A 25,270-nucleotide genomic window follows, 5' to 3' on the forward strand; every position below is an offset into this window, starting at 1 on the left:
TATCTTCATTCCACATAAATATATTTATCTCAGTTTCTCATTATCTTTGATTACGTAGATCTGGGGATATATTTGTTAATAGCTAAACAAATAATAAAATTTTATAGAATTTAACTTAACTTCTCCTGTCCAGTGATGTTTGCTAAATTTCCCAGTGACTTTTTCAAGTAACAGATGCTTTGCATTTCACTCCTTTTCCCATTTTTATACAGCTGTGGTTCTTTAACCATTATGGTGTATCTCAGCGGCAAGAGACTTTCTCTCTCATCTAAGGAGGAGATTGCACATGCAGAATGAAGCTAAATTAAGGTTCCACAGGCAAACTTAATTCTGTCATTTTCTAACTTCTGAGTGCTTGGCATAGTAATCTGAATACAGGTTGCATCTCCATAAACCTGGGACTTTTATCTGGCAACATGTGTGGTCCAGTAGGACCGTGGATGTTTCTAGACCAGAAAGCTCCAGGGCCAGCACCTGGGACCCCTGCTGGGCAGAGAGCTCAACGGCATTGGGGCTGGTGGCCAGGAGCCCTGACAGAGCCACAAAGTAGGAGGGTTGGACAGGGCTATAAGTGGAGTTGGTGGCAGGGAGGGCTGGCAGGGAGAGCTCCCGTGCTCTTACAAATTCCCTTCTTTGGGATCAGGCAGGTCATGAGCGTGCCAGACCAGTCTGGTCCAATCTGTAGTGATCATTTAATGTGTTTTGTGTGTAATAGGATACATAAAATATATAGGGATTAGAAAAGGTAGCACTAACTCCTTTTCACTCTTCATCATGTCAGGTGTGCCTCACCACTCTGACTGCAGAAAGTGAGGGTCCGCAAAAACCTTAGAAATACCTTGCATCTACAGATCTGCTTAAATAATCTCCCCAAGGTCACAAATTTCCTGACCCTGGGGGCTAGTCACCACCACCACCTAAGTGAGGAAAAAACTCCCTTTAACTCAGGAAGACACACTTGGGACATCTCTCTGTGGGGTAAAGCCAAGATCTTAACCCTCCCTTAGAAGAGAACTGCCTCCTCAGGAGAGGAGGGAGGGTTATGGGCTGGAAAAAGGACTAACATCTATCCCAGTCCTGCTTGGAGGAAACACCTTGCCCTGCTGTTGCTGCAGTATCTCCTGGGTAAGAAGCATGCTCATTAGGACTAAGTACTTTCAGCTGCCCTTTGGAGTAGCCTGAGGGAAAGGTGGATGTTGTGGTGGTTGTCTGATATATTGTAACTTTCCTGTGTGTTTGTGGGTGCTGGTGAGAGCACCACACTTGTTTGTGTGTTGGCCTATTCTGTCCCTGGTAAGAGCAGGAAGGGCAGGGGAAGGTTTTTAGTGAGAATAAGTTCCCTCTTCCTGCCCATTCTGAAGGTCAAAGGTTTGTGTCTATTTTTTTGTTTGTTTCCTTATGTGTTTTGGCACAGATGGGGTGGCTAAAGAGAAGGTTTAGTTAGCACCATGGAAGTTGTAAAAGGTAGGGAGAGATATGGTAATAAGACCGGGACTAGCCTGGCAAGAGGAACGAGGTCTTGACAGCTGTGTACAATTCCTTGTTCCAGTCCTTGTCCCAGCCTCAATGATTCTAGGAACTTTCATACCTGGCCGTCATCCTTGAGGGTGCTGTTGCTGAATGCCAGGTCAGTATCTCACAAGACAACTATCATCCATGATTTAATCCTGAATGAAAGGACCAACTTGGCTTGTACTACTGAGACCTGGCTGGGAGTGGAGAGAGGTGTTGACCTTTCCCAATTGTGCCAGGGTGGGATTTCGGTACAGCACCAGCGGTGGCTCGGTGGCTGGGGCAGGGGGTTTGACAAATGTCTATCGGGATACAATCTCATTGAACAGGGTCTTGGTTCAACAAAGTATTAAATTTGAGTGCTTGTACCTGATTTTGGGTGGTCAGGATGGATTGGGTGTTCTGCTTGTTGTATGGCAGATGCTCTGCTTGAGCTGACCAATGCCATCTCAGATGTGGTGTTGATGATCCCAACATGTTTGATCTTGGGGGACTTTAATATTCACACTGAAGCTATCCTCTCTAGTCCAGCACGATATCTTATGGATATTATGACAATGTTAGGACTATCACAAAACATAACTGTCCCCATGCATATTGCTGGTCATATGCTCAATTTGGTCTTTTGGGCTAAGAGTGATAGAGTTCTTGGGATAAAGGATGTAGTTACACTCCCTTTGTCATGGACTGATCATTACCTTGTCAAATTTAGACTAACTCTTGATCTTCCCCTCCACAGAGGTGGGGGTCTGATTAAGATGGTTCGCCCTCTGAGGCTGATGGACCTGGAGGGCTTCTTGAGGTCCCTGAGAGATTACTCAGCTGTTATGGCAAATGGTCCTGTCAATGTCCTAGTTAATATACGGAACACCAAGGTAGCACGAGCAGTTGACACGATTGTTCCTCAGTGCCCTTTTCAACCTAGCTGAGTCAAATACGCTTCCTGGTTCCCTGGGGAACTGACGGCAGCAAAATGAACAGTGTGATGGCTAGAATGCCATTGGAGGAGAACCAGTGCCGAGTCCAACTAACTTCAGGGTAGAGCTGTATTGCAAGTTTAATCTGTAGCTGTGTTGAAAATGAAGAAAAAATGTTTTTCTATGTGTATTGCATCTGCACAAAGCTGTCCAGCAGAACTGTTCTGAGTGTTGCAGGGCCTGTCACAGTTTGGCACTTATTACGAAATGGAGTCTCTTTCAGCTTCCTGCTATGAACAATTCACAAAGCACTTTCAAGCTAAGATCGCTAACACTTGATTTGGCTTGAACTCTGGTTGCCATGTAACTGGGGTGCAGAATGCGTTGAGTGAACCATCCAGCCATTTCTGTTTACTGCAGACTGAAGATGTAGACAAGGTGCTCGGAGGAGTACGTCCAACTATAGGCTTGCCTGACACCTGCCCTTCCTGGCTTATTAAATCTAGCCAGGGAGGGATCGCTGGTTGGGTCCAGAGGATCATTAATGCTTCTTTTAGACCTGGTATAGTTCCCACTGCCTTGAAATAGGCAGTGATAAAACTGCTAGGAAACACACTATTTAGATCCATTTCAGTCTGGTTTTAGGCTGGGCTTTGGAATTGAAACTGCCCTGCTCACCCTAATGAATTACCTACACTGGGAAGTAGACAGGGTGAGCACGTCCCTGTTAATTCTCCTGGGCATCTCAGCAGCTTTTGATACCATTGACCTTGGTATCCTTCTGGAACACAGGGGGATTTGGGTATTGGAGGCACTGTTTTGCAGTGGTTCCAGTATTACCTGTCAGGATGTTTTTCAGAAGGTGGAACTAGGGGGCTGTTATTTGACCTCATGCCAATTGCGCTATGGGGTCCTGCAAGGTTCCATATTGTCACCTATGCTCTTAACATGTACTGGGAGAAGTCATAAGGAGTTCTGGAGGACAGTGCCACCAATATCCAGACGATAACCAATTTTATTTCCCTGTGACACCAGAAACAAGCATGGTGGTAACTGATCTATATCTATGTGTGGAAGCGGTGATGGACTGGATGAAGTTTAATAAGCTGAAGCTGAATCCAGGTAAGACTGAGCTCATGTGGATCAGGAGACCACATGTTCAGGAATGTGTCATAGTACCCGTATTAGACAGGGTTACTCTTCCACTGAAAGAACAGTACACAGTGTGGGAGTCCTCCTGGACCCTTTTTTAACTTTGGAAAATTAAATTTTTTCAGTGGCTAGGAGTGCTTTTGGTCAGCTTCATCTGATCAGCCAGCTGTGACCCTTCCTGAACAATCATGACTTGGCCACAATGATCCATGCTCTTGTCACATCTCGACTGGATTGTTGTAATGCACTCTATATGGGACTGCCCGTAAAGAGTCTTTGGGGACTTCAGTTGGTCCAGAATGCAGCTGCCCAAGTTTTAACTAACACTTCTTATGCAAAGCACATTATGCCCGTGCTCCAGCAGCTGCATTGGCTTCTAGTATGTTTCCGGGCACAATTTAAGGTATCGGTCATGACTTACAAAACCCTAAATGGGATGGGTCCATGGTATTTAAAGGACCATCTTTTCCATATGAACTGGCCCAGGGACTGAGGTCACATGAGGAGGCTCTGCTCACCGTTCCCCCACTTAGGGAGATAATATTAACATCAACTTGGAGCAGGGCCTTCTCAGCCTTTGCTCCCAGCTGTGGAATTCTCTTCCCCAGGATATTTGCATGGCACCAACACTAACATTGTTACAGTGCCAGGTTAAAGCCACCCTCCTTACTCAGGCTTTTATTGGTGTTTGAGTTTGTGTGTGATCCTTCTTCTGAGATGTTTTAGTAGGTTTTATGTCATGTTGGAGTTTCATATTTTTAAATAATTTTATATATGTTAATGTTTTTAAAAAAATTTGTAAGCTGCCTGGAATATTTGAAATAGAGAGGCCAGGTAAAAGTATTTTAAACCAACAAACTTGGAAACACAGAGCTGTAAACTGATAGCTGACCTTCAGTCTAAGGCATGAATGTACACAGAGCCTTCTCTAGGACAACAGGGATCAAATCACTGCCTTAAAAAAGATAATTTATTCACAAAAAAGAGAAAACAACTCAAACATTTTGGTTGCAGCATAGCAAATTACTTCCCTGGGATTCAGCTTGGAAGTTACAAAGTACAGGGGAAAGAATAAAATCATTAAACAGAGACCCTGAAAAAGTCCACACCAATTTCAAAATAACTATAACCTGATCACAGCTAATTAAACATTACCTTTCCACTTACATATCTATGGCTGATTTTGATATGGCCAGGAAATTTACTGGATTCATTCAAGTATTTTTGGTCTCTCTATGCTCCCAGTCAGAGACCCAGACAAAGATACCCTCAGACTGCAATTATGCCCAGTTTAAAAGAATTTACCTTCCTCTCATTGGCTTACCTGACTGCCCCCTGCAGAGAGGTACCTCTGTAAGGGTTAACGCTTTCCCTGCATTCATTCATGACAGTCATATTAAAAAAACAACAAATTTAAACATTATTAAAGGAATATTGCTTACTAGAAATAAAGATAAAGTTTTTTTAAGTACCACCACAAAATACAATAATCAACCTATAGATTTAAAGGTCTCAAAAATTGGGGAGAAAGAACTAATATTTCAAAGGATTAGATATTTATGTAGATACTGAAAGACTATCTTTACTTTAACTATGATCAATAATGTATAAGGGATATAAAATGGTCAGCTTTCGGGCACAGTCAACCACTAAGTATCACTGGTAAGGAAGAAAAGAGAAGTTACTCACCTGTAGTAATGATGGTTCTTCGAGATGTGTCCCCATGGGTGCTCCACAATAGATGTTGGGCTAGCCCGGTGCTGCAGATCGGAATTCTTCTAGCAGTTTCTATTGGATCGCGCATGCGCCGACGCGCGCCGCTCCCTTGCAGGCCCCCGGCCATGTGCACGATCCGGTCCCCACCAGTTCCTTGACCAACCGCCTTGGATGCTCTTGAAAAACACCAGACAGAGATTCCAAAGCGGGGAGGATGGGCGGTTGGTGGAGCACCCACGGGGACACATCTCGAAGAACCATCATTACTACAGGTGAGTAACTTCTCTTTCTTCTTCGAGTGGTCCCCGTGGGTGCTCAACAATAGGTGACTACCCAGCAGTAACCCGAGTAAGGAGGTGGGTAATCGATTCATGTGCAGCTTGCCCCCGAGAGGACTGCTGTCAGCAGACGGGTATCCTCCTCGAATACCCGATGTAGGGCATAATGCTTGGCGAAGGTGTCGTAGGATAACCAGGTCGCCGCTCTACAGGTGTCTTTTAACACGATGCCCTTGAAGAAGGCTGTTGACGCCGCCATCGCCCTGGTGGAGTGAGCCCTAGGCGGGACCAGCAAACGGGTCTTTTGAAGCTCGTAGCACATTTTTATACAGGACACGATGTGCTTTGAAATTCTCTGTGAAGAGAGGCCTTCCCCTTTTGACCTGCGAGCGAGAGACACAAGAAGCCTGTCCGTTTTCCGGAAGGACTTAGTTCTGTCTATGTAGAAGGCCAACACCCTTCTCACGTCTAGGAGATGTAGGCGCGCCTCCTTGCTGGAGCTGTGAGGCTTCGGATAAAACGAGGGTAAAACTATTGGTTCGTTAAGATGGAACTCCGAAGAAACTTTTGCAATGAAGGCTGGGTGTAACCGTAGGGTTACCGCCTCCTTTGAGAATACTGTGCAGGGTGGCGTTGCCATCACTGCTGCGAGCTCACTCACCCTGCGGGCTGATGTAATCGCAAGGAGGAAGGTTGTTTTCATCGTAAGGAGTCAGAGGGGTACCGTGGCTAATGGTTTGAAGGGTGGTCCCGATAGTGTGCTGAGCACCAAGTCCAAACTCCACGACGGCGGAAACAGTTTTCGAGGGGGGTAAAGGTTTACCAGCCCCTTCAAGAACCTTGTGACGATAGGGTGGGCGAATATAGTGGGCCCTTCCTCTGTATGCCGAAAAGCTGATACAGCAGTGAGGTGGACCTTTAGCGAGGATAGAGAAAGCCCGTCTCGTTTGAGGTCCAATAGGTATTCTAGTATTACGGTTATAGGAACGTCAAGGGGAGCTAACTGCTTGGCAGAACACTAGGCTGTAAATCGAGTCCATTTCTGTTCATTAGTCCTCCTGGTGGAGGTCATTTGGCTACACTACAGGACTTGTTGTACTCCCTCCGTACACGTGCTCTCTAAGGCACTGAGCCATGGATTAACCATGCTCGTAGGCACAGACCCTGAGGGTGCGGATGCACTATGGACCCCTGAGCCTGCGTGACTAAGTCCGGCGCCACCGGTAGGGGAAGTGGTGGACGATCCGACATGCGCAGAACCAAGGGAAACCATTATTGCCGGTCCCAAGTTGGGACTATGAGTTCATGCGAGCTCTCTCCCTTCTGGCTTTCTGCAGAACCTTGTGGATAAGGGTTGTGGGGGGAAACGCGTGTAGTAGAGGGTCCTTCCATGAAATCATGAATGCGTCCCCCAGGGACCCCCGCCCTATTCCTGCTCTGGAGCAGTACTGGGGGCACTTCTTGTTGTACTAGGTGGCAAACAAATCGACTTGGGGAAACCCCCATGTATGAAATATGCACCGTAGCAGGTCGGAGCGGATCTGCCATTCGTGCGTGAGTGTGAAACGCCTGCTCAGCTGATCTGCCTTCACATTGTGGGCGCCCAGCAAGTACGAGGCTTTCAATGTTATGTTGTTGGCGATGCACCAGTTCCACAATCGGACTGCTTCCGCACATAATGCACGGGATCGTGCCCCTCCTTGTCGATTGATGTAGAACATAGTGGAGGTATTGTTGGTATTGATCCCGACTACCTTGCCATGCAGGTAATCTCGAAAATGTCTGCACGCGTTGAACACTGCTCTGAGCTCCAGTAAGTTTATGTGCAGTGTCTGTTCCGCAGGGGACCATAGACCTTGCGTCACCTTGCTGCCAATGTGTGCTCCCCATCCTATGTGGGAGGCGTCGGTAGTAAGAAAGATAGAAATTTCTGGTTGGTGAAAAGGCACCCCCACTAGCAGATTCTTGGGATTTTCCCACCATGCTAGGGATCTGCGCACCTCTGTCGTGGGCAACACTACCTTGTGGACAGTGTGGGATGCCGGTTTGTAAACACTCGCCAGCCAATGCTGCAGGCTTCGCATGTGTAACCTGGCATTCTGTACCACAAACGTCGCTGCCGCCGTGTGCCCCAACAGCTGCAGGCACGTTAGGACCGGCACTGTGGGGCTGTACGTCATGACTTGCACCAGTGAGTTGATGGCGCGGAAGCGGGCGTCGGGCAGGTATACTCTTGGTGTGATAGAGTTTATGCGTGCCCCTATGAACTCTATATATTCTGTGGGTTCGGTCTTTGACTTTGCGAGGTTGATAACTAGGCCCAGCGAAGTAAACGTGTCCGCGGTGACGTATATCACGCGTAAGACCTCTGCCTTTGAGGCCCCTTTCAGCAGACAGTCGTCCAGATATGGGAAAATAAACACCCCCTGTCTGTGCAGGTAGGCTGATACCACTGCCAGGGTTTTGGTAAAGACTCTGGGAGCCGAGGATAGGCCGAACGGAAGAACCCTGTACTGGAAATGTTCCCTGCCGACCGTGAAGCAGAGGAAGTGTCTGTGTGCTGGGTGGATTGTTATATGAAAGTAAGCATCTTGTAAGTCGACAGCTGCAAACCAGTCTCCATCGTCCAGTGCCATAAGTATGGAGGCAACTGTGATCATCCGAAAGTGTTGCTTGCGCAAGTAACGGCTGAGGCCCCGTAGATCCAAGATCGGCCTCCAGCCTCCTGTTTTCTTCTCTGTTAGGAAGTAGCGTGAATAAAAACCTTTCCCCTGGAATTGCTCCGGCACTCTTTCCACCGCCCCTATGAACATAAGGTGATCCACCTCCTGCTTGAGCCTCACCTCGTGGGCAGCGTCTCTGAGATGAGGCCTGGCGGGAGGCTTCGTCGGTGGAAGTGACTGGAAAGGGATCGTGTAACCCGTGGCTATAATCTATAGCACCCATTTGTCTGTGGTAATCTTTTGTTATTGGGAGTGGAACGGTTTGAGGCGATGATGGAACATGAGATGAGAGTGGCATTGAGCGATGGTGTTGACAGTGCAGCCCCCGACATACCCGTCAAACTTGTCGTCTCTGGGCCTGCCCCAAGGGTGTACGGCTTTGTTGAGAACGTCGCCTGGGAGACCTGTACTGCTGCTGCTGTTGATGGCGCCCTTGGTGGTAGCCTCGCTGATATTGAGCACGCTGTGGTTGGTAAGCATAGCGTCTTTGCTGAGGATAAAATTTCTTCTGCTTGTATGGAGGAGTATAAATACCCAAGGTTCTAAGTGTGGCCCTCGAGTCTTTGCTGGAGTGGAGGACCGAGTTGATTGAGTCCGCAAACAGCTTTTGTTTATCAAAGGGAAGATTCACGATCTTCGCCTGCAGGTCCCTGGGGATACCAGAGGTCTGGAGCCAGGATTCCCTACGCATTACCACTGCTACAACTGTTGAACGTGCCGCTGTGTCCGCCACGTCCAGGGCAATCTGGACTCCCGTCCGCGACGCTGCATAACCCTCTTGAACACCTTTAATACCGGCTTCTTGTCTTCCGGGAGTGAATCCATGAAGGGAGTAAGTCTGGAGTAATTGTCAAAGTTTTGGTTTGATAGATGTGCCGCGTAATTTGCCATTCTCTATAATAGGGTAGAGGAGGAATAGAGCTTCCTGCCAAACAGCTCTAGCTTCTTAGCATCTTTATCCGACCCCCCCGATTTGTACTGAGACGCCTTCGACCTCTTCTGGGACGATTCGACCACCAAAGAATTGGGTTGCGGGTGACTAAAGAGGAACTCCATACCCTTGGCTGGGACAAAGTACTTCTTATCCGCTCTCTTGTTCGTAGGTGGAATAGAGGCCGGGGTCTGCCATATGTTAGTGGCTGACTCCATAATGGCTTCGTCCAGCGGGATAGCGATTTTAGATGAAGCCGGGGGTCTCAAATTTTTCAGGAGTTTATGATGCTTCTCCTACACCTCTGCTATTTGAATGTCCTGCGTGAAAGCTATTCTTTTGAACAGCTCCTGGAATTGTTTAAGGTCATCTGGAGGGGAGACATCCCCAGGGGCCATGGCCTCATCTGGGGAGGATGAGGAGGAACCACTGGGGTAAACCTCCCTCAAATCCTCTGGCTCCCGAGGTCGATGATATACTTGCTCCCTGGGGGATTGTGAAGGAAAGTCTCGGGATTCTGGACCTAACTCCCCATGAGACAACTGTGTTCCCGTCCCAGAGCGAGAGTGTACACAGGGGTATTGATGAGAAGCAGGGGAGGACCTGCCCCTGGATCTAGACCTGTGGTGTCTGTGTTCAGCATGATGAGGACGACCATAGCAGCATGGGCAAGGGCCCGGTGATGGAGACCTGGACCATGATCGGGGAGTGTACCCATGATGTCTGGGAGAGCGGGACCTCCGCGATGACATAGATAGTGGTGAAGCTGGTCTGTGATAGTACTCAAGGGGATCCATGCCCAGAAATGGTGAAGGTGGCCCAAGCCACGGCAAAACTGGTTGGGGGAACGGAGAGGGAGGTCCTAGATAAGACGGTGGAGTTATAGCCCGTTGGTGCGGCGTGTGTATCTCGGGGCGGGGGGCTAGGTGATAAGGGCAGCGCGGCCCAGCCTGGAGATGGACTGAGGTGCCGAGTTTTTGCTTGTGCCTTGCCCCTCCCCTACGGGGTGGGCGCCGCCCCTTCCCGTGCCAGGGATCTCGGCCCCGTTGTCGGCGCCGCGCTCAGCACAGTCAGCTGCGGTGCCACGCGGGTAGCTTCCTCCAGCACCGGTAGGCTCCGTGCCGGGTGCCCCTACGCTGTCGGCGCCGTGGGGGCCGATGCCACCGATTCCGGCGCTTGCCTCGCTGGCGCTCGTGGCGCCTTGCGTGCTGTCTGTTGTGTAATCGGAGGCTCAGCCTCTGCCACGTACACTGCTGTGCTGCCGCTTTCATGAGCTCGCGGCTGGGGGCTCTGCGTTCTGCTCGTCCTGCCTGCTGGGCCCGCCGGCAAGGATCGAGCCGGGGAGAGTTTCCTCCTCTTCTGCACAGAGGGGTCAAAGAGGCTGCCTTTCTTTTATGCAACCCAGAGAGCCCTTTGCATGAGGCTTCTCAGGCGGTTCCGGCTGGAGAGCCTTATCAAACAAGAGCATTTTGAGCCTCATCTCTCTGTCTTTCCTGGCCCTGGCTGTAAGCTTAGCACAGTGGGATCACTTCTGCACAACGTGTGACTCTCCCAGGCAGCGAATGCATTCACTATGCCCATCAGAGGCCGGCATAGCTTGACAGCATGACTCACACTTCTTAAACCCCGAGGAGGCCACTGCAGTGAGTCTTTACTGTTAATAGGGTACTTAGCCACTAATCAGCGCTTTCTAACCCAAAATAACAACTAGCTTAACGAGCTTAACTAGCCTTCTTGTCCACCCCTCTCTCCTTCGTTCCTCTTCTTTCTGCTAGTTAATATTCTCTTTCTTTCTCTTTTTTTTTTTTTTGATAGTGACAAAACAAACAAACTACACATAAAAACAACTATCTTATCTGTCTCTGGCTTTAGCCTGAGCGGATTCCGTCTGCAGCCGATGGCGGTTGAGAAGGAACTGGCGGGGACCGGATCGCGCACACGGCTGGGGGCGCACAAGGGAGCGGCACGCGTCGGCGCATGCGCAATCCAATAGAAACTGCCAGAAGAATTCCGATCTGCGGCGCCGGGTGAGCCCAACACCTATTGTGGAGCACCCACGGGGACCACTCGAAGAAGAACTACATCTACATGAGCTATGTCTATACCAACCCTTTCCTGAGGGAGTTCTGAAGATGCTAATGAGGAGCTTCCATGAATATGCTGCACCTCCTTAGCACAATGGTGGCCACATGTGATTCGGAAGTGCCACTTTTAGAACACACGCCACTCGTGAAGACAGGGGCCTTTCTAAAGACCCCCTGGATTTTGAAAGCCCCTACTTCCTATGTGGTTTTAGGAAGAAGGTACTTTCAAAATCCAGGGGGGTCCTTTTAAAAGGCCTCAGTCTACATGGGCAGCATGCATTCCGAAAGCAGCATTTTAAATCGTGCACGGCCACCATTATGCTAAGGAGGCACTGCGTATTCATGAACACACCCCATTAGCATCTTCCAAACTCCCTCATTATCATGCCCCTTAAGGGGCTAGTGTAGATGTAGCTATGGTAATTACTATATGCTTTGTCCATCATGGGCTTCTTCCTCTGATACTTCCTCTACCTTCCTCTGATACTGTCCTCTCGAGTACACTATACTGGATTAAATGGACTATTAGTCTTATCTAACAAGGAAATTCCTATGTAGCAACATTTATTCAAAGCAAGATGTTCCAACTTCATAAAAACCTTATAGACTGATACATGCTGATCATGTACAGAAAGTTAGTAAACTTAGTGGATTAATCTCTGGAGACTCAAGTTCAAAATCTGTCTTAAATCACAGAAGAAAATTAATTTATGATTGTACCGTAGTTCCCTGAGGATTTTTACTACACGAAATGCTCACTTACATGGGAATCTCCCTGGATTTCATATCCCAACTACCACATTTTGGGCTCAGTGCCTGACATTTTTCTGGGACTGACTACACCATATTGGTAAAACTTGCTTTCTCCCAGGCATTCCCAGAGCTTCCAGGGGGATGCTTCTCTCCTGTCAGCTTTTCTTGAGTGACACATTTGCTCTTAGTCCCTTCCTCTGTTTTGTCTCGGTATGTTACTTCTGTGAAACGGATATCCTTCCCTTTCACAGTTCCTCAATCACAAGCAGTTTTGAGGCTATGGATGCAGAGTACAGTTTCAAATTAAATATGCAAAGGATGTGCAAAACCCTGAGCTACATGACTGTAAGCTAAATGAACAAAAAATAATACATACCACTATGAATTATTTGTAGATAGCTATTTGCTACTCAGAATTGCTACTCTATTCCATCATCATTCATGAATGCAAGGATAGCGAATTTCCATATTCATCCGGCACCTCTGGATAATGAGACATCCTCACATTTAAATCTGAACTAGTGGACGCCTGTGCTCGAGACACATAGCACAGCATCATTCTTTTAAAAAGAACTAAACGTGTCTGATTCTGCATTTTAATTTTGCCTAAAATTTTGATTTGATATAGTGTTATGTATATGCCACTAGAATGCTCTACAGTAACAATGCCCTACATTTAAATAGGAGCCTTAAGTCTTCTTGGCTACGTCTACACATGAAGCCTACATCGAAGTAGCTTATTTCGATGTAGCGACATCGAAATAGGCTATTTCGATGAATAACGTCTACACGTCCTCCAGGGCTGGCAATGTCGACGTTCAACATCGACGTTGCGCAGCACCACATCGAAATAGGCGCTGCGAGGGAACATCTACACGCCAAAGTAGCACACATCGAAATAAGGGTGCCAGGCACAGCTGCAGACAGGGTCACAGGGCGGACTCAACAGCAAGCCGCTCCCTTAAAGGGCCCCTCCCAGACACACTTGAACTAAACAACACAAGATCCACAGAGCCGACAACTGGTTGCAGACCCTGTGCATGCAGCATGGATCCCCAGCTGCAGCAGCAGCAGCCAGAAGCCCTGGGCTAAGGGCTGCTGCACACGGTGACCATAGAGCCCCGCAGGGGCTGGTGAGAAAGCGTCTCTCAACCCCTCAGCTGATGGCCGCCATGGCGGACCCCGCTATTTCGATGTCGCGGGACGTGGATCGGCTACACATGCCCTACTTCGATGTTCAACATCGAAGTAGGGCACTATTCCCACCCCCTCATGGAGTTAGCGGCTTCGACGTCTCGCCGCCTAACGTCGATGTTAACATCGAAATAGCGCCCAACACGTGTAGCCGTGACGGGCGCTATTTCGAAGTTAGTGCCACTACTTTGAAGTTGCGTGCACGTGTAGACACGGCTCTTTAGGACCCATCAATTGAGTCTCTAAACTTGGTTATTTTGTTACAATCATAGTAAGAATTCATGTGCCTTCGGCTGTCTTTAATCATAATTTCTCAAGCCGTACAGTCTGCTCACTAATTTAGGGCCTCATCTTCAGAGTTACCTGGACTTCCACAAGTCACTGACTTCAATGGAAGTTGCAAGGATGAGGCCTTTACTGAACTGGAGAATGAGACTAAACCTGCACAAAAAGGAAGTCGTGTTTGCACTGTGGAAGAAATGTTATATATCCTAAACTGATCCTTCTCCCCCCACCGCAAAGAAGTTCTGGATTGGATTTCTTACCCCTTCTGCTTTCTCCTCAGTGTTAGCCAGCATTTCTTGAAGTGCTCGCACTGACAAGGATTGTTCCAGCACAAAAGTACAAATGGAGAGATCCGGTGGAACATTCTAATTGTGAAGAAAGAATACAAGATCATGTTAATGAAATAGCTACCATCAGCCAAAGGTTGCTATAAAATCACTTCCCAAAGCTGTTTCCCTCTTACTGTCTCCTTGAATCCAAATATCTACTTGGATAGAGTGAACACAGGAAACAGAGTGATTATTACACAATTTCTATAAAAAATGTCTAACTACAGAACTGTGTTATCTTAAGAAAGGTTTGTATATTGTACAATACTCCACACAAAGAGAGTTACACCAAAACAACATTAATGCTGCAAAGTTAAAGAATTAAGACAGAGTCAGGAAATGATAAAGCCAAAAACTGTGTAATTCACCCTGTCAATGTGTTACACTTCCCACTCTGCTCCTGATCCATAAAGAATATGGGTCTGTGACAGGCACAGGCTTTTATCTCTGAAAGTCCTTAGGTTCTATGTATCAGCCAAGATGGTGGCAACCAGCCCTATTTATCTCACCTTTCTTTCCTAGTGCGTATATAATATGAAGCAATGTTTAATATTTTCCTATTAATCTATCTTTCCAGCTTGTGATAGAATATATGCAGACACAAGCCTAAATGCAATTTTGCAGATTTCAGGGTGTTTCTGCTTTGCACACCTTCAAAACTCGTGGCTACTTTATTTGCTGCCTATGCCAATGCTAGGAATACATTTTGCACAAAAGATTCATTGGAAGAATTCCTATTTGGAGCTACTTTAGTTGGTTAATTAACAACAACTGAGTTTTGAGTTTGTGCATTCCATATTGATACAGGATGTAATTAATTCAGAAAATACTCTAATTCTCAATCCTATAAAAAGCTTTAAACATATGCCTATTGTGCATTTACAAGGCAGACCTACACACCTTCTCTATTTCCAGTTTTTAAAAAAACATTCAGGAATATTTGCAAATATGTAGCAGGCTTGCCACAAAAGATTCAGGACTACAACAGTGAGAATCTGACTCAACTAGACACATAAATATGTGTTAGGCTACACATGCACGCTACATCGAAATAGGCTATTTCGATGAATAACGTCTACACGTCCTCCAGGGCTGGCAACATCAACGTTGGGCAGCACCACATCGAAATAGGCGCTGCGAGGGAACGTCTACACGCCGAAGTAGCACACATCGAAATAAGGGTGCCAGGAACAGCTGCAGACAGGGTCACAGGGCGGACGAGCGCTTCCGGGGCAACAGCTAGCTGCTCCCTTAAAGGGCCTCTCCCAGATACACACAGCCTGCACAGCACGCGGTCTGCAGAGCCATAGGCACACACACCTCGAGTGACGCAGGCATGGACCCACAGCAGCAGCAGCAGCAGCAACAGCAGCAGCCGCCACCAGAGGTCCAACCAGCCGCCCCTGTAGGAGCAGTGCTCACCCTGCTCCATGCCATGCAGGAGGCAGCTGAGCACCTCCTTGCCACAGAGGAGGAGCTGCCCGCAGGGGAGGAGAATGCAACCCCCAATCCTGCAGCACCCCGCCCCCCCCCCGCTTCATACCCCACCGGCTGTGGAGCTACCCCACCAGCACCGACTGGTGGGAGCGGCTGGTGCTCGGAGAGTGGGACGACGACCGCTGGCTCCAGAACTTTCGCATGAGCCGGCAGACATTTCTGGAGCTCTGCCAGTGGCTCACCCCCGCACTGAGGCACCAGGACACCTTCATGCAGCGTGCCCTCAGCGTGGAGAAACGGGTCGGCATCGCTGTCTGGAAGCTGGCCACTCCAGACAGCTACCGATCCATAGGCCAGCAGTTTGGCATCGGCAAGGCCACCGTCGGGGCTGTCCTCATGGAGGCAAGAGGACCCACAGGGGGAGGGGGAGGCAGCCCTGGCAAGGGAGGGGGGCCCTGGCAGGGAAGGGGGGCCATGGCAGGGGAGGGCCACACACACCCTGCACACCCCTCATTGGTGCTCTCCCATGTGCTTCCCCTGCAGGTCGTGCGCGCCATCAACGCCCTGCTCCTCCACAGGAGGCTTCGGGACTCGGATGCCGCCATCGCGGGCTTTGCCACCCTGGGCTTCCCCAGTTGCTTCAGGGCTCTGGATGGGACCCACATCCCCTTCCGCGCCCCGGAGCAAAGTGAAGGACGCTACTTAAACAGGAAGGGCTACCACTCAGTGGTCCTCCAGGCCTTGGTGGACAGCCAGGGCCATTTCCTGGACATTTATGTGTGCTGGCCTGGCAGCACCCACAACGCCCGGGTATTCCGGAACTCCGGCCTGTGCCACCGGCTGGAGGCAGGGACCTACATCCCCCAGTGGGAGATCCCTGTGGGGGATGCCACCATGCCTCTCTGCTTCATCGCAGATGCGGCATACCCCCTCCGGCCCTGGCTCATGCACCCTTACACGGGCCATCTATAAGCCAGCCAGGAGCGCTTCAACCTGCGCCTGAACCACACACGCCAGGTGGTAGAGCGCACATTTGGGCACCTCAAAGGGCGCTGGAGGTGTCTCCTCACCCACCTTGATGCGGGCCCCACCAACATCCCCCAGATTGTGGGCGCGTGCAGCGCCCTCCACAACCTGGTGGAGAGCAAGTGGGAGGCCTTCTTTCAGGGCTGGGCTGTGGAGGCCGGCAGGGCCGATGTGCAGCCACCCGCTGCCCCCAGTCGCCAGGTGGACCCTGAAGGGACCCGGGTCCGGGAGGTCCTGTGGGCCCAGTTCGACGAGGCCGCAGGGTGAACGCTGGCAGGCCCCCCCTGCACCCCACCATCCTCCACAACACTCCCTGCCCCTACGCCCACACCACAGAGCACCCAAGAGCGCACACCCCCACTTTTCTTGTAAATAAAAGCAGACATTTGTTCATCAAATCAAATATCTGTTGAACTCTTATTATTATTATCAAGACTAACTATTTACAGGTAAAATCAAACATATATATATGTATTATAAATAAGGATAAGATGAAAGGGGAAGACAAGGAAGGGGAGAACTATGTACATGGGGGGGCAAGGATCAGCATAGTAACAGGGGTCTAATATAAAAACTATTTACAAAATAACATTAAACTGGGGGGAATATATACAAAACGGGGGGGCACGTCCTGGGCCCCAAACCCCCTAATGTCCAGCGCTGGGGGTGGGTGGCTGCAATCCACACCTCGGCCTCAGCCCTGGCCGGGGCTGGCTGGGGGCCAGGCGGACTGGGAGATATGGCCAGCGGGTGTCAGCTGGCCCCAGGTACCCCTCGTCGGAAGGGCCCTTGGTGGCGGGTGGTGGTGCGATGGTGGACAGCGCAGCGGGTGGCGCAGCGGGTGGAGCAGGCAGGGTGGGCGCAATGGCGGCCGGCGCGGCATGGGGGGCCAGGTAGTCGACGATACGGTCAAAGGTCCGCATGAAGGCCCCCCATGCCTCCTGGCGCCAGGCCAGCGCCCGCTCCTGCAGCTGGAGGCGGCGCTCCTCCACCCGCAGCCACTGCTCGGCGACCTCCAGCTGCCGACGGTGGATGGCCAGCAGCTGGGAGCCCATTGCCGTCGGGTGGTGGTGCTGGATCCGCCGTCTTCCCCGCCATGGGGCTGGTCGGTCCTCCGCCGAGGGGCTGGCCTGGACTGATGGCACCGGTGGGCTATCCGGGACCACTGACACCTCGCCGGCGCTCTCTGGTCCTTCCGATGGTGCAGCTGCGGAACACAGGAGGGGGGGAAGAAGAGTGGAGACAGTCGTTAGTGTGGGCCCCGAGCCCTGGCCCTTGTCCCCCCACCCCTCTGCTGCTGGTTCCCCATCCCCGTCCCTGGGAGATGCAGCTGCTGCTGCTGCTGGGTGTCCCACCCCCTCCCCCCGAGGGACCCTAGAGGTTCCGCTCCCCCCAGCCCCAGGGATGGGGCATGGCACTGTCGTGCTGGGGGGCGGGGCTGATGCACTCTTCTGAGGGACATGCCACTGCTGTCCTTGGGGCCATGGTCATCTGGGCATGTGGAGGGCCCTGGTCATATCTATCACCCCCGCCCCTCAACCCCGGGGGTGTGCCCGGGGGGGGTACATACCTGATGGTCCACTCCCACGGTCGGGGGACACCCGGTGGGCGGACGCCCGGCTGGAGCTCCGCAATGGGATGGTGATCCGCAGGCCGCCGTCGCTGGAGGAGGACTCCCCCTCCTCGTCCTCCTCCTCCGGTGCCCCGGGGGTGGGCTCCTGGGGGGGCCCCCAGGGTGTGGGGCTTGCCTCTGGGGTGGACTCTGCCCCCGGGGCCTGCTGGGGCTCGTCAGCCGAGGTATCAAGCGTGGCCGGAGGGGAGGGGAGGAGGTGTCCCAGGGGCCCAGGATGTCCCTGAGCTCCCTGTAAAAGGGGCAAGTGACGGGGGTGGCCCCAGATCGGCTGGCCATGTCCCGGACCCAGGCGTAATCCTGCCGCAGCTCATTCACTTTACTGCGGACATGATCCGGAGTGCGGGCAGGGTGACCCCGGGCGGCCAGGCCCTCGGCCAGCCAAGCGAACGCATCCGCGTTCCACCTCTTGCTCCCCATTACCTGGAGCACCTCCTCCTCACTCCAGAGCCCCAGCAGGTCCCGAAGCTCGGCCTCCATCCAGGAGGGGCCCCGCTGCCGCTTCCCCGCCTGGCTGCTGGGCTGGGAGCCCTGGCTCCCCTTGGGGGCAGTCCCCTGGGGGCACTTGGACTTGGGGGGCTGGGGAGGCGGCCATCGTGGCGGGTGGAGGTGTGTGGGCGCGGAGGAGCGTGCAGGCTAGCCGCATGGCAATGCTGCTGCCTATGCGCTCTCTCAGCTTCCTGCACAGGAAGGCAGGGAGCTTTAAGGGGCCGCTCCACGCGGCCACCATCAAGCTCGGGGCTGGGCAGAGCATCTCTCAACCCCTCAGCTGATGGCCGCCATGGAGGACCCCGCTATTTCGATGTTGCGGGACACGCAACGACTACACGTTCCCTGCTTCGACATTGAACGTCGAAGTAGGGCGCTATTCCCATCCCCTCATGGGGTTAGCAACTTCAACATCTCGCCGTCTAATGTCGATGTTAACTTCGAAATAGCGCCCAACACATGTAGCCATGACGGGCGCTATTTTGAAGTTGGCGCTGCTACTTCAAAGTAGCCGGCACGTGTAGACGCGGCCTCAGTGATGTCCCATTGAAAATATATGTAATATTATAGATCTTAGAATAAATATAGAATATAGAATAAAGAAATGAAATATAGAATGAAGTAAAGAAATACCTGCCATTTCCAGACTGCGTTCATGATCTTTTGATACGGTCTCCCACAATATTCTTGTCAGCAAGTTAAAGGAATGTGGATTGGATAAATGGACAGTAAGATGGATAGAAAGCTGGCTAGAAGGTTGGGCCCAGAGGGTAGTGATCAACAGCTCAATGTCGGGACGGTGGTCGGTTTCTAGTGGAGCGCCCCAAGGTTCAGTTCTGGGTCCTGTTCTGTTCAACATGTTTATCAATGACCTGAATGAGGGGTTGGATTGCACCCTCAGCAAGTTTGCAGATGACACTAAGCTACGGGGAGACGTAGATAGGCTGGAGGGTAAGGACAGGGTCCACACTGACTTAGACAAATTGGAAGACTGGGCTGCAAGAAATCTGATGAGGTTCAATAAGGACAAGTGCAGAGTCCTGCACTTGGGCCAGAAGAATCCCAAGCATTGTTACAGGCTGGGGTCCAACTGACTCGGTAGTAGTTTTGCGAAAAAGGACCTGGGAGTTGTAGTGGATGAGAAGATGGACGTGAGTTAACAGTGTGCCATTGTAGCCAAGAAAGCTAATGGCATATTAGATTGCATCAGGAGGAGCATTGCCAGTAGATCCAGAGAAGTGATTATTCCTCTTTATTTGGCTTTGGTGAGGCCACATCTGGAGATGCATGCATCCAGTTCTGGGCCCCCAATTATAGGAAGGATGTGGATACACTGGAGAGGGTCCAGCAGAGGGCGACCAAAATAATTAGGGGGCTGGAGCATATGACTTTTGAAGAAAGGTTGAGGGAATTGGGACTGTTTAGTCTGCAGAAGAGAAGACTGATGGGGGACTTGAGAACAGCCTTCAACTTACTGAAGGGAGGTTGCAAAGAAGCTGCAGAGAGGCTGTTCACAGTGGTCACGGATGGCAGAACACGGAACAGTGGTCTCAAGTTGCGCTTGAAAAGGTCCAGCTTGAACATTAGGAAAAACTTTTTCACTAGGAGGACGGTGAAGCATTGGAATGGTCTACCCAGGGAACTAGTGGAGTCTCCATCCCTGGAGGTGTTTAAATCTCGGCTCGACAAAGCCCTGGCGGGGCTGATCTGATGGGTTTGGTCCTGCTTAGAGCAGGGGGCTGAACTCAATGGCTTTTTTAGGTCTCTTCCAGCTCTATTGTTCTATGATTCTATGATCCTGACCTCACAAATTGCAGAACAAAAGCCTATATATAAAGTCCTGGACCAGCTTTGGAACTTTCCCAAATAATGAGAGTCTCTAACAGTGAGAGAACACCGTGTCACAGCGCAGGTCTATACAACAGATGCATCTTCACAGCTACAACACCATAGCATTTCTCGTGAAGATTCACTAAGCCAGCAGGACAGCACCTTGGCAAAAAGTGTGACAGCTCTAGTGTGGACAGTGTGAAACTTCAGTCACTGGGGTGGGGGGCCTTTTTACACCCATGAGTAGTATAAATTAGATTGACTTAAGAAGTAATATAGAATTGCCCTGAATGTGTTACCTCTGTATTGCTGCTGTTCATATGAAATATGGTATCAGTGCTCCATACCCTTTAATAATCTCAAACTTTGGCTTGCCAGCAAATAATTAATACTAGCCACACATATTTATAATAATGTGACTAGATATATTCAACACTGTGTTTAAAACAGTGCACTTTAAAACTAAGCAATTTCATATCTACACCTCATTTTACTCCAGATGTACTTTATCTCCTGTTCTGAGAAGACACCAGTCCCTTTCATAAATTCTTTTTATTTCACATATTCACTCTCATGGATGAGTGGACTTAGTTGTCAGATTTTCCCAGGGAGCAGCAGCACAGGCAATGTGCAGGGAGGGGCATGCAGATGGACCCACACGTGCCCCTACCCTGCACTTACCATCAGTATTGTGCTGCTCCTAATGAGCGTGGGGCCTTTCCCAGAGTGGCAAAGCATGAGAGCAATGCTACCTTCCTAGCTGGTGCTACTCCAACCTAAACTGTGCTATGCCAAGGGAGGGGAGTTTCTTGGCACACAAAGGGCATGTATGCTCAGTTACAGTCTACTGCTATTAAGCTTATCTAAAAGTATCTAATATAGATAAGTTTTTTATGGTTGCAAAAAGTTAAAACATTGAAAAAAAAATCAAGCTCACAGCCGAGCATAAAAATGGATCATAAAAATACCTGAAAGAGCTTTTGTATGAAATAGTAATGCCTAAATTATAAGCTAAGAAAGAAGAATTTCATTTCACATGGAGACTTTTCTTATGTTAATCGATGTACTTTTAGTTATACTCCTACACCTTTCCTTCTTTTATCTAGCACCTCCCTTTTCCTTTGTTCTTGCTCTTTTCTTCATATATTAGTTGCATAATTAAGTTTCAGGAATATTTTAACAAGTATTGTAAATCTGTTTTGTACAATGTACTTTCTGCATTACAAAATTGTCTTCACTGAAAAGCCATGGCCTTTTTTTTAAAAATAAACTCAAATATAAAAATTAGATGTTTGCAAACTCATTTTAAGTATGGTTCCCTCTATGAAGAAAATGTTAATATATTTGGAATACACAATACATAAAATAACTCATTAAACGTTACTTACCTCATACCAAAGTTTAGAGCAATCCTGGTTTATTTTATAAAAATGTATTTCATTATCCTCCAAGATTTTTTTAAAACAAACTAAACATAATTTAAGCAAGAAACAGAGTAGATCCTTCATTTCTGACAATTTTAACATCAAGATTAGATGTTTTTCTAAAAGCTGCGCACTATGGATTATATGGGGAAGCTCTATGGCCTGCATTATATTGGTGATCAGACTAGATGATTATAGTTGTCCCGTGTGGTCTCGGAATCTATGAATCAAAACATTGCTTGAATTTGAAACTATTACCCTATAGTAAGAAACTGAAAGTTGAACAAATGCCACCCTTGTTCTCTTACTTGACATGTTTTTACTTAAATTACTCCCGTACATCACCACCATGATCCCTGTTATATATTAAACAACACATATTCAGCTTAATGTTGTAGAGGTTTCATTACCGCTCTCCTTATCACAGTTTCTCAATAGCTTTCTAGATATTACTATGGCCTATTTCCTTGCTGTATTAGAGTGCTACACAAAACTTTAATTTGCCCTTACAATACACATGTGACATGGAAAAATATGGTCACCCTGACTGCACAGTGAGGAAACGGAGGCACTGAAAGATTGAGGGCTGAAATGTAAATGTTATGCACAACTTGAGAGGTCCACTTTGTAAACACTTGTGATGTTTTCCATCCTAATCTAGGTTCACAGAATTAAGCTGCTTGTAATATTTCCAGCCCCCACCTCCTGACCAAACCTCCCGAGCCACATTCACAATAAAGCTTGAAACAAAGTTTGATTCCACTGTGCAAGGAAGCCAGCATTTCTGTGTCTGGTAACCTACTCTTTTTATCACTTGCTTTTCAATGTTTTCTATTTTACACAAAACAAACAAATTCAGTTGTCTTCAAACCTCTCTTTTTATTTTATCATTAACTCTTAAAAATAACTTTCCTCTTGTTAACCTCACTTTGTCACACTACCTGTACTGGGAAGTGCATCTCCTAGCTGCATTTTAGCCACATTCATTGTCTTCTCTAGAAATTTGGACATTCAGCTCACAGAAAGAGGCCCGTATTACCCAAGTGCCCAATTTACAGCCCACTGAAGTCAGTGGGAGACTTAATGCTGGCTTCAGTAGGCTGTGCATCAGGCACTAAATGAGCAAATGTAAAGTTATACTAGGACTGTTACCCACCAACTCATCCCTGTGAGTGACAAAGTTTCTAATATCCATAACCAGTTGAAAATTTACCCTGAACACTGAATTCTTTCTAAGTACCATGGAGGGTAATTGCTACAGAAACTATCAATACTTTCTGTATTCAAGAAGTCAAATATCACTGTAAAACTGCTAAAGTGATTGTTGTATTTATATTGATGTCTCTGAAACATTTGCATAATTGCATAATGTATTAATATAGCTTTTAACACGAAATATGCCTGATGACTTCAAAAGCAGTAAACAATACCATAAGATGTGTTTCCATCTGAAGCATTATTAAAGGCGTGTTGATTCTCTTTGTTAGTTCTTGTACAATTATATACAGTCTATATTATAGAAATATTGTCTGGAAAACCCAGTCAATCATACAACAACATACATATAAAAAGAGACAAGTAAATTTTTCCGATAATCAGACTACTGATATTCCAAATTTCAGAAGATGCTGCACCAGGTTTAGAGGAATGAAAAAGAAAATATTTTGGAATAACTATTAAATTCTGCATCCCTGATTGTGATATATGACTCTTAAGGTCTGTAACAACCAAATTCATATATTTTAACTCACTGAACTCTATTTTACTTTTTGTAATGGAAACTTTTTTAAACATCATAACATAGAATTCTTTGTATAATAACCTCTCTAGACATATTATTCTGAGCTTACTGTCACAGTATCTCTGTATTAAAACACTCCAAATTAGGATTTGCATAGTAAAATATGTTTAACTGACACACCTCCATAGGCAGCATGATATGCCAGGTAAGCAACCATTTCCTTTATTAGAAGCTCGTTGAATGAAACTTTAGGACTACTGATCATGAATAAAAGACAAGCAGTGGATTTTTTCTATATAATTTCAGGATCTTTAACTCTAATTCTGCTTTATCACAGAAACAGCCCTTGAAGAAAATAGGAACATATTCATACAGGCTTGGTGAATTTTAAAATTACCTAACTTACAATAATGCCAAGAGCCACACTCACACTGCTGGCAGTGAAGGCTCTGGACATGGACTCAAAGTAATCCCTTGATTCTGCTAGTCATTCAGCTAAAATTAGCTTCAGAAACCTATGATATTTTCATAGAAAGGAGGTTATAATCTTCTTGCACAAACAATGCTGACCTCAATAGCTCATGAATATATGTAAAACCAAAGCACTTGTATAGGTGGTTGTCCCTCTCTCCTGCTTTGTCTCTTACAAGTTGGTGTCTGTACTATTTTTTCGTAAGATTTGTGCTCTATAGACATCCTATTCAGTTCAGATCACAGGAGGAAACTTGCAGAGGTAAGCAGAGGAAAGACAAATAAGTGGACGTTTGAGTCTCTCTCGAGTTAACCTTACAGTTGTCAACAAAGCACCTTTACTTCCTAGTCTTGCACATTTTCTAACAGAGAATCCCCTCCTGAAACTTCTAGTTCTAGAAAATTTCAGTCAGTACATTAGCAAACGATACACACAGGCACAATGCAATTGTCCTGGAACAAGCAGTGCAGGAGTTTCTTTTACTTTATCACCAGAAATCGCTACATTTCATTCCCAGCCAGATTAGCATGACAGTAAACAAGACTGAAATCCTCTCTCTCTTAATTCCAGATGGTGAGCATCAGTTGCAATCTTGTGACAAGAACTGAATCAGGGACTATGACTATACTACGGCAATCTGTTGACAGAAGTTACCGTTCGAAGATATCTTCTGACTAAACTTTTGTTGACAGATCACGGCCACACACAAAAGTAGATTGCTTTGTCGATCCACTCTATTGACAGTGAGTGACCAGATTGCCTGGTTGTTTTTTCGATAGAACGACCCATGGAACATGTTCCCACGGGATTACCTGGCCGGCAACACCTTCTGGAAGACCCAACATGGTGCACCTTTAAAGGGACCCCCCCAACACACATTCCCTGCCTATGTTAAGTCTTGCCCACCTTCTCAAGGGACAGCACAGCTGCTACAGCATGGTTCACATACTTGCTGAGAGAAACTTCATGTTTTCCAGTTAGCCATAGTGTCAGAGCAGCTCCCAGGCTTGCACTGGCCCCACACACAGGTGCTGCAGCTTCTGCTGCCTCTCACTGTGGCCATCCTCCTCTGGGAGGCGGGGTGCAAGCCTGGCACCACTTCTGAGGAACAAAGAGGCTGGGCGACCTTGGAGGGGCTGGAGGTACAGCACCATTTCAGACTGGTGGGATGGCTGGTCATGGAGCAGTGGGATGATCAGCACTGTCTGCAGAACTGAATCCAGGACACTTTTCTGGAGCTTTGTGCCTGGCTTACCCCTGCTGTCTGGAGACAGGACACCCGGCTGCAGCCCGCCCTCCCCCTGGAGAAGTGGGTTGCCATCACTCTCTGGAAGCTTGCCACGCTTA

At 48.3% G+C, this 25,270-nt stretch overlaps 1 protein-coding gene across 12 annotated transcripts in view; it reads right to left on the minus strand.

Moving 5' to 3' along the window:
* RYR2 (ryanodine receptor 2) overlaps positions 1-25,270 on the minus strand; it is a 975,983-nt gene that overhangs the window by 746,219 nt on the left and 204,494 nt on the right. For all 12 annotated transcript variants that reach the window (XM_074990102.1, XM_074990110.1, XM_074990109.1 and 9 more), the window contains exon 3: positions 13,806-13,910. In XM_074990102.1, coding sequence (XP_074846203.1) covers positions 13,806-13,910 — 105 coding nt within the window. The remainder of the gene's footprint in view (positions 1-13,805; positions 13,911-25,270) is intronic.

This window comes from Carettochelys insculpta, chromosome 3 (genome assembly GCF_033958435.1).
Source record: "Carettochelys insculpta isolate YL-2023 chromosome 3, ASM3395843v1, whole genome shotgun sequence".
In the NCBI taxonomy this organism is placed as follows: domain Eukaryota; kingdom Metazoa; phylum Chordata; order Testudines; family Carettochelyidae; genus Carettochelys; species Carettochelys insculpta.